Source organism: Coenobita brevimanus, chromosome 85 (genome assembly GCF_032717465.1).
Source record: "Coenobita brevimanus isolate Jiangsu-jjx chromosome 85, ASM3271746v2, whole genome shotgun sequence".
Lineage (NCBI taxonomy): Eukaryota > Metazoa > Arthropoda > Malacostraca > Decapoda > Coenobitidae > Coenobita > Coenobita brevimanus.
The window spans coordinates 3,087,501-3,097,500 of record NC_137038.1 but is presented as its reverse complement, the minus strand read 5'-3'; the positions used below and the strand labels follow the sequence as shown (position 1 = coordinate 3,097,500).

General features: G+C 41.8%; 1 protein-coding gene across 1 annotated transcript in view; it reads right to left on the bottom strand.

Moving 5' to 3' along the window:
• Positions 1-10,000, bottom strand: part of LOC145410394 (kin of IRRE-like protein 3) — a gene marked incomplete at its 3' end in the record, with an annotated part of 114,827 nt that overhangs the window by 60,678 nt on the left and 44,149 nt on the right. The window contains exon 2 of the mRNA XM_080280547.1: positions 7,814-7,946. Within this exon, the coding sequence (XP_080136673.1) occupies positions 7,814-7,946 (133 nt within the window). The remainder of the gene's footprint in view (positions 1-7,813; positions 7,947-10,000) is intronic.

The following is a 10,000-nucleotide window of genomic DNA, read 5'->3' as shown; positions in this document are numbered from 1 at the left end:
GAATCAATGAAACCAGTTGCGTCCTATTGGATAGATAGACAGACAGACAGATAGACGGTAGAAACAGATGAATAGGTAGGCAGATTTAGAGAGAGAGAGAGAGAGAGAGAGAGAGAGACCAACAAATATAGCTACATAACAGATGGATACATAGATAGATGGACAATTAGATAGACAGATAGATAGATAAAGAAAGAGAGAGAGAGGCAGTCACATTCATCCACCCATCCACACACACACACACACACACACACACACACACACACACACACACACACACACGACCCACTCTCCTTATTAAACTTGAGACCATTTCTGTCTTATTAAAACACACGGAAAATAAAACATAATAAAGTGCTGGTGGAATAACTGAATAAATAACTAATAAAAATAAAGGAAGATATCTTTTTTTTTTTTAGGCGATAATTTTACCCCCTTCTCAACACCCCCCCCAAAAAAAAAAAAAAAAATCTCTTCATCTTGAGGATTTTTTTAAATTGTCTTCCCTCTCTTTCTCCTTTTCTTCTCTCTCTCTCTCTCTCTCTCTCTCTCTCTCTCTCTCTCTCTCTCTCTCTCAATGTACTACCCTGAGAACGAGGTCAGTCTCTTAGTAAAATTAAAGTTTGACCATTTGGCCGGGGTGGTAAGGTCTCTCTCTCTCTCTCTCTCTCTCTCTCTCTCTCTCTCTCTCTCTCTCTCTCTCTCTCTCAAATAATCCTTCTCTTTCTTCCTCTTCATCCCTCGCTCTCATTACCCCCCTTCCTCCCACGCCACCTCATCCAACTGTCACCGCCACCCCACACGGCGAGAGTAATGACGTTCAAAGGCCACTCATGCCACACCACATTCATTCCCAATACTCATCATTTCCGCCGTTATCACGCCTTCCCTTATCATTTCCCGTATTTATCACGCGTTATCTTATCATTTCTATTCATTCTGAGTGAGGATGAGGCGTGAAATTAGTGATATAAGAGAGAGGTGGTTGTGGCGCGTAAGGGGAGGCTCGACCACTCTCGCCAGGGATGTAAATAAACCAAGCGTGACCACGTGGGTTTGTTGACGTCCTTCACTTGTCATTCATGCCTCTTCACACACTTATATTAGTCACTCATATTCACTCATACTCACTCATACTTACTCATATTCATGCATATTTACACCCCTCATATTTAAACTTCATTCATACTGCATACTCTACACTGAATATTCATACTCTTTCATTTTTCATACATCTCTCAGTCATATCTCATTCACAGTCATGCATATCTTTCTACGCTGATTTCTCTCTCTCTCTCTCTCTCTCTCTCTCTCTCTCTCTCTCTCTCTCTCTCTCACACACACACACACACACACACGTCCACCCAGCCACCCACCCACTCTCCCTCTGTCTGTCTGTCTGTCTGTCTCTCTCTCTCCCCAGCGCTCTGACTCATGCACATTCCTCCCTGCCTTTGAAGTGTACAGTCGCGGCAGTAATTCTCATACACCCACAAGTACATTAAACTCTCCAGGCGTCTGGGATTCTTGGGACATGAGATCGAAACTACAAATATATAAGTCTAATATTTTCTCGTTTCTTATATTTTTTTTCTATTTTCTTTTTACTCCTGCTCCTTAAAGACGATTATTAAGATGATTTTTTCCTCTGTTTTTAGGCTCTGTCATTCATTTCCACACATTTGTCTTTTATTTACAATACCCCATTTATAATTTCTTTCTGCCTATTCTTATTTATTCATTTATTCATTATTTTATTCATTATTTTACTTATCCCTTGTCTTTATCTTTATTTATTCATTTATTTAGTGACTGATTATTTGTATGCATTGTTTTATTTTACTTTATTCATTATTTAATTATTCATTATTATTTTATTTACTATTCATTCAGTTATTCATTATTTTATTCATTAGTTTACTCATGCATTGTCATTTTATTTCATTCATTCATTCATTATTTTTTCTATTATCAGTTATTTTTATTAGTTGGTTCACTAATATTTTCTCATTTTTTAAATTCATTATTTATTTTACTCATACTTTCTCATTTATTTTACGCATTTATTTGTTATTTATTCATTATTATTTTACTCATATTTTGTAGGGGGGGTTTCAAGAATACTCCCCCAGTATCCCTGCTTGTCGTACGAGGCGACTAAAAGGGTTGGTGGTGGGTTAGTGCCCCACCCCGTAAAAAGAACTAACTAAAAAAGCAAATAAAGCGCCTCGGACCCGGACGGACCATACGTTGACGACTAAGGAACGGACAAAGGACATTCTGAGAGTAGGAACGTGGAATGTGAGAGGAGTGAATGATGAAGTGAAAGAGAGAGAGATTGTCCAGGTGCTTGAGGATGCAAAAGTGGATATATGTGGATTAACTGAAACTAAATGGAAAGGTGAAAGGATGAGAGAATGGGAATACGGTGTAGGTATATGTGCGGGAGTCAGTGAGGATGAGAGGGCAAGAGAGGGAGTATGTCTGATGATAAGCAAGAAGTTGAATGACAATATAAGAGAGTATGGAACAGTGGGGTGCAAGGATTGTATGGGTGAGGATGAAAGTAGGTATACAAGCATGGGCGATTGTATGTGTGTATGCTCCAACTGAGGATCGAGTGGCAAGAGTGAAAGATGAGTTTTGGGCGAGAGTAGAAGCATGTATGGACAAGTTTGAGAGGAGCGAGAGAGTGCTGTTGATTGGAGACATGAATGGCAAAGTCGGGAATGTACGAGTGGATGGAGTGGTTGGTCAGTGGGGTGTGCCAGCGGAAGTAGATGGGAATGGTAGTGCTTTGGTGGACATCTGTGCTGGTAAGGGGTTGGCAATAGCCAACACCTACTTTCGACATAAGATGATCCACCGGTATACATGGAGAGTAATGAGGAGGATGGATGGTGAACTTGTTGAACGAAAGGCAATGATAGACTACGTGTGTGTGGATGAGCGAATGAGAAGACAAGTGTTGGATGCAAGAGTGTGGAGAGGGTGGGGGAATGGAGTCTCGGACCATCACTTAGTGATGGCCAAGGTAGAGCTGCAAAGAAAGTGGTTGAGGAGGCGAAGGGGAAGACAGGAGGAAGCAGCTCCTGTGAGAAGAGTGGAGAAATTGCAAGATAGCGAGAAGAGGACAGAGTATAAGAGCATAGTGGAAGAAAGATTGGGAAGGTATGAGCTAGAGCAGATGGAAGGGGTGGAAGACGTATGTAAGATATTCACGGAAGAGATAAGCGCAACGTGTGAGGCAGTTTGTGGAGTGAGGAGGAGATGCAAGGGTGTGCAAGGGACAGCATGGTGGAATGATGAGGTGAAACGAGCTGTGGAACAAAAGAAGAAGGCATATGGTGAATGGTTGGCGAGTAGAGGTAGGGGAGAAGATGAGAGAGAGAAGAGAGAGGTATATGTGAGCAGGAGAAGGGAGGTTAAGAGACTGGTGAAGGAGAGTAAGAAGAAAGTGGATGAAGAGTTTGGGAGGAATCTGAGTGTGAAATGGAGGGAGAGTAAGAAATTGTTTTGGAAGGGGGTAAAGAAAGTAAGGCAGTGTGAAAGGGGAAATAGTAGGGGAGTGAAAGATAGGAATAATAGATTGTTGGTGGAGAAAAGAGAGAAATTGAGGAGATGGAAGGAGCACTTTGAGGATTTGTTGAATGTAGAGAGTGAGAGCAGTGTGAGTATAAGTGGTTGGGGAATGGCTGGGAGAAGAAGAGATGAGAGGAGGGAGGAAGAGATCAGTAGGTCGGAAGTAGTGGAAGCGATGAAGAAGATTAAGCTGGGAAAGGCCCCAGGAATTGATGGAGTGTGTGGTGAAATGCTTAGGTATGGGGGTGAGATTGTTGTGGAGTGGATATGGAAGTTGTGTAGATTGGCTTGGGAAGAGGGAAGGGTTCCAGAGGACTGGAAATCAGGTATAATTGTTCCTCTGTACAAAGGAAAAGGGGAGAGAGAAGTATGTGGTAACCATAGGGGTATTTGCCTTCTTAGTGTGACTGGTAAAATATATGGTAGAATACTCATTGATAGGGTTAGGCATATGACAGAGGAGCTAGTTGGAGAAGAACAAGGGGGATTTAGGAAGGGAAAAGGGTGTGTAGATCAGATATTTGTTCTAAGATGTTTAGTGGAGAAGTATCTAGAGAAGGGAAGGAAAGTGTATGCTGCCTTCATGGACTTGGAGAAAGCTTATGACAGAATAGATAGGAAAGGTATGTGGAAGGTATTAAGAATATATGGAGTGGAGGGGAAATTGTTGAGTGCTGTGAAGAGTATGTACGAGGGAGCTAGGGCTACGGTGCGAGTGGATGGTGAGCTGAGTGAGTTCTTTGATCTCAATGTGGGACTGAAACAGGGGTGCGTAATGTCTCCATGGCTGTTTAATATATATATGGATGGGGTCGTAAAGGAGGTACAAGGTAGGGCAGTGGATGTGGGGGTGGCCCTAATGAATGAGGGTGAGTTTTGGAAGCTTCCGGTGTTGCTGTTTGCTGATGATACAGTATTGTTGAGTGAAGATGAATGGGAGTTGCAAGGTTTGGTGAATGAATTTGGGACAGTGTGTAGGAGGAGGAAGCTGAAAGTTAATGTAAACAAAAGTAAAGTTATGGTGTTTGAGAGGAATGAAGTCACAGAGTGTGCAGTGAGGTTGGATGGTGAGGATATGGAGAATGTGAGTGCATTCAAGTACTTGGGTAGTGTGATGAGTAAGGATGGAACTTTGGGGGATGAAGTACGTGAAAGGGTACAGCAGGGAAGGAAGGTTGTTGGCACACTGAAAGCAGTGATGAGAAATAGGGAGGTGAGTATGGAAGTTAAGAAGTCACTGCGTGATGGTGTTGTGATCCCTACCCTGACGTATGGAAGCGAGGCGTGGACCTTGCAAGAGGGGAACAAGTCAAGAGTGAGAGCAGTGGAAATGAGTTACTTGAGAGGAGCATGTGGAGTGACATGGAGGGACAGGTTGACGAATGAAGAAGTGAAGGAACGTTGTGGGGTAGATGTGGATGTGGTTGAAAAGATTAGGAGAAATACACTGAGGTGGTTTGGACATGTGGAGAGGATGGAGAATGAAAGACTGACTAAGAGGGTGTATGTAGGTGAGGTGGAGGGAGGGAGAGGGAGGGGTAGACCGAGGATGAGGTGGAGGGATGGAGTTGAGAGGTATATGAGGGAGGGGGGGGTGAGTTGGGGGGAGGGGAGTCAAATGGTGGGTGACAGAGTGACTTGGAGGCGTTTTGTCTGCGGCCACCCTTTGCGGGATTAGGGCGTCGGGCTATAGATAGATAGATAGATTAATTTTTACTTACACTTTTATTTCATTTATTTTTCCTTATTTATTTATTTATTCATCTTTTTATTCATTCATTTACTAATATTATTTTTCTTTTATTTTCAGGTATTGTGACTCCATTTCCTGCTGTTTATTGACATCCACGGTGAGTACTGCTGTGTGTGTGTGTGTGTGTGTGTGTGTGTGTGAGAGAGAGAGAGAGAGAGAGAGAGAGAGAGAGAACTACGTGTGTGTGTGTGTGTGTGTGTACTAGAATATACGTTAGTGTAAATTTCTGAATGGACCAGCAGTAAAAATAAGTGTAATATTTATTTTAGTAACAAGAATTCGATTGATTTTTACATCCTATTATTTATTATTATTTATTGATTTATTTATTTGTATTTTTTATTTTTTTATTTTTATCTGATTAATATTATTTTATTTATTTTTATATATTTGCGTCCTGTTATTTATTTTTTCTTTATTTATCCTTCAATAAATATTTCTTTTAATGATTACACTTTTTTATCAGTAACTATAAATAATAAATAAATAAATAAATAATCAGTATATACCCTTTGCGTTAATAACAGTAATTATCTTTATTAATAACCGCAATAACAATTTTTTACCCTCATCAATAACTGCATTAATCACGCCTTGAACACCGAGGAGAAAAATATCATTCCACGTTTGAGTCGAAAAATATGAAAAGAGTAATATGCTGAAAAACATGTTGAATTGCATAGAGTATATCACTAAGACTCTCTCTCTCTCTCTAATTACCTTCCTACCTACCCACCGACCTACCTTCCTGCTTACCAATCTATGCATACCGAAAACACACACACACACACACACACACACACACACACACACACACACACACACACACACACACACACACACACACACACACAGGAGACACCACTAACAGTAACCCTGCTTCACTGCACATCCGACCATGCAAGACTACAGGAAATACATGTGCACGTTGTCATAGGTGTGTGTACATGTGTGCGTCTGTGTATGGTTACCTGGGTTTGTGTGCGTATATCTGTGTGACTGTGTATGTTGTGTTAATTCTTAGTATATGTGCGTAAATGTGTGTGTGTGTGTGTGTGTGTGTGTGTGTGTGTGTGTTTGTGTTTGTGTGTGTATGTGTGTGTGTGTGTGTGTGTGTGTGTGAGAGAGAGAGAGAGAGAGAGAGAGAGAGAGAGAGAGGGAGAGAGAGTGACGTCATAGGTATTTTTATCATTATGGGTCATATTGTAGGTCATTATATGGGAAGGGGGGAAGGCTGTGATGGTAGGGGTGGTGATAGGCCGATTAGAGAGAGAGAGAGAGAGAGAGAGAGAGAATAATAATAATAATAATAATAATAATGATAATAATAATAATAATAATAATAATAATAATAATAATAATAATAATAACCAAGCGACAATAATGACGTGTAAAGAGTGGGAGGTGGGGGGAGGGGAGGGGTATAGTGGAGGAGGGAGGGGGGGAGGGGGAGGGGTAGGGGTATAAGGAGGGAGGGGAAGGGGGGAGAAGAGGGGTTTGGGGGAGGGGGATGGAGGGGTCAGATATTAATTCTGTGGCTATATTAAAACTCATATTGAAAGTCATTGTACCTGGCCTCAATATTACTCAGATATTTCTCCCTGTAATATTCATCAGTTTGGTTCATAAAAATATAGGTAGGAGGAAAGATCTTTATTTTTTACACCTTATTATTATACCTTTATTAGCAGGCCAGGTGCGTCTCATCACCATCATCATCATCATCATCGCCAGCACCATCATTATCATCATCATAATGTATGTGTATTTATGCTGTCTGTATGGATGTATGGATGTATCGTCATCATCATCATCATCATTATCATCATCATCACCACCACCACCACTACCATCGTCAGTGTATGTATATATGTATGTATGTGTTAAAATGATAGTCACATTCACTATACCTATCCTAAGTCTTATACTACTACCACTACTACTAATAATAATAATGAATAATGTCATCTGCTTTAATATATCCTTCATGAACGTAATAAAAAATTAATAACTCCTCTCTCTCTCTCTCTCTCTCTCTCTCTCTCTCTCTCTCTCTCTCTCACTGAATATTGAATGATGAATATTATTGAGTGTATATGTTACGTATTTTGGTTGTCATGGTTACGGATACATAGACAATACAGACCTCTCAGTCCAGTTGAATGGGTTTGGATTGTTATTTGGTGATTTTATTGATAGATAAATAGATAGATAGATGGGGAGAAAGATAGACAGATGGATAGATGAATGGATAGAGGTAGAAAGATAGATTGAGACACAGAGACTGAAAGATAGAATGCCAGATGGATGGATGGAGACAGACAGGTAGATAGATAGACAGGTTGATAGATAGACAGGTGGAGATAGACGGAGACAGATAGATATAGACTGAGAGACAAATGGATGGAAGGAGCCATGGATAGACAAACAGATAGACAGACAGAAAGAGAATTAAAAAGACATACTCATTCTGTTTACCTGTAGAGGGGAGTTCCCGTGGCGGCATCATAAAATAAGACAAGGATAGGGGCATCATCAGGGGTGGGGGAGGTGATGTTACAGGGGAGGAGGGTGCGGCCCCCGGCAATCGCAAACACCTCCTTGAGCGGACCTGTGGGGGCGAGACGATGGTTAGAAGTGGGTTTAATTGGTCGTTTGAGGGTCGTTAGGGTGTTGGGATTGTTGAGGAAAAGAGTATGGTTATTGTGTAAAGGGCTATGATTGATGATGATGATGGTGATGGTGATGGTGATGATGATGAGGATGATGATAATGATGATGATGATGATGTGCAACAAAAATAAGAACAACGATAACAACAACAACAATACTACTACTACTACTACTACTAATACTACTACACTAACAACTGCTACAACAACAACAACCACTACAACAGCAACAACAATAACAACTACTACTACAACAACAACTACTACTGCTAATAATAATAACATTAATATTAATTCTGGTAATAATAATTGTAAAAGTAGCAGAAACAGTAGTAGTAGTAGTAATAATAATAATAATAATAATAATAATAATAATAATAATAATAATAATAATAATACCTAAACCCCTCACAATTTCCTCATTAAGATTTTGGGGGGAAGTTTTTTGCTTTGTTTGCTGTTAATTATGTTTGAGAGAGAGAGAGAGAGAGAGAGTTATAAATAAATCTCTCCCTATTTTTCCTCCTGCTTTTGCCTTCCATTTTCTCCCTTCATCTTGTTCATCTCTCTCTCTCTCTCTCTCTCTCTCTCTCTCTCTCTCTCTCTCTCTCTCTCAACGTGGCACCTGAAGTTTATATAAAAAATGTATGCAAACAAGTTATTTTGCATGATGGCGGTGCTCAAAGACCTTATATTATGATGACGAGAGAGAGAGAGAGAGAGAGAGAGAGAGAGAGAGAGAGAAAGAGAGAGAGAGAGAGAGAGAGAGAGAGAGAGAGAGGGGGGGGAAAGGTGGGAGGGTAATTCTTTGGGTTTTATGGGTTGGGTTGGGTTGTCTGCGGCGGACGGGGGGAGGGGGGAGATAAGAAGATAGGAGAAAGGGAGGAAGATAGGAGGAGGGGAGGAAGATAGGATGAGGGGAGGAAGGCAGGAGGAGGGGAGGAAGAAAGGAGGACAGGAAGAAGAAGGGAGGAGGGGAGGAAGACAGGGAGGAAGACGGAAGGAGAAGGGGAAGAAGGCAGGAGGAGGGGAGGAAGGAGGAGGGAGGACGAAGCCAGGAGGGGAGGAAGAAGGAGGATGGAAGGAAGAAGCCAGGAGGAGGGAGGAAAAAGGAAGGAGGAGGGAGAAAGAAAGGAGGAGGGAAGGAAGAAGATAGGAAGGGAAGAAGGAGGCAGGAGGAGGGGAGGAAGACAGGAGGGAGAGATAAGGGAGAGAGAGACAAGACAGGCGAGCAGAGAAGGAGATAAGAAAGTAGTTGTTGTGGGTAGATAAGTAGGTAAGTAGGTAGGCAGGTAGGTAGGTAAGTAGGTGTGAGGGTAGGTAGGTAGGTGGGTATGAAGGAGGGCAGGTAGGTAGGTAGGTGGGTATGAAGAGGGCAGGTAGGCAGGTTTGTTGATAGGTAAGTAGGTAAGCAGATAGAGACGTAAGTAGGCAGTTAGGTAAGTAGGTAGGCCGGCAGGAAGGTATGTTGGTAGGTAGGAGGGTGGGTAGATATGGAGATAGGCAGAGAACAAACAGAGGTAGGTAGGTAGGTAGGTAGGTAGGGTGGGTAGGAGGGGAGGTAGGCAGGGTAGGCAGAGTAGATTAATGGTTTGTAAATAGCGTGTTAAGTGGTAGATTGGTAGGTAAGTAGGTAGGTAGGTAGGTAGGCAGGTAGGTAAGGGAGATGAAGTGGGTAGGTAGGGTAAGTAGAAGGGTAAGCAAGGACATGTAGGTAGGCTGATAGGTAGATGCATGTAGGTAGATAGGTAAGTAGGTAGGTAGGTAGGCAGATAGATAGGTAGGTAGGTAAGTAGGTAGGTAGGAAGGAGGAGGAGGAAAGGAAATAGGGAATGGAGACAGACAGAAGAGGAAGAGAGTAGGGGAAGGAAAAAGAAGAGAGAGAGAGAGAGAGAGAGAGAGAGAGAGAAACTGAAGGAGGGAAGGGAGAAATAAAAATATACTGGGAGGAAGGAAAGTGGTAGGAAGAGAGAGAGAGAGAGAGAGAGAGAGA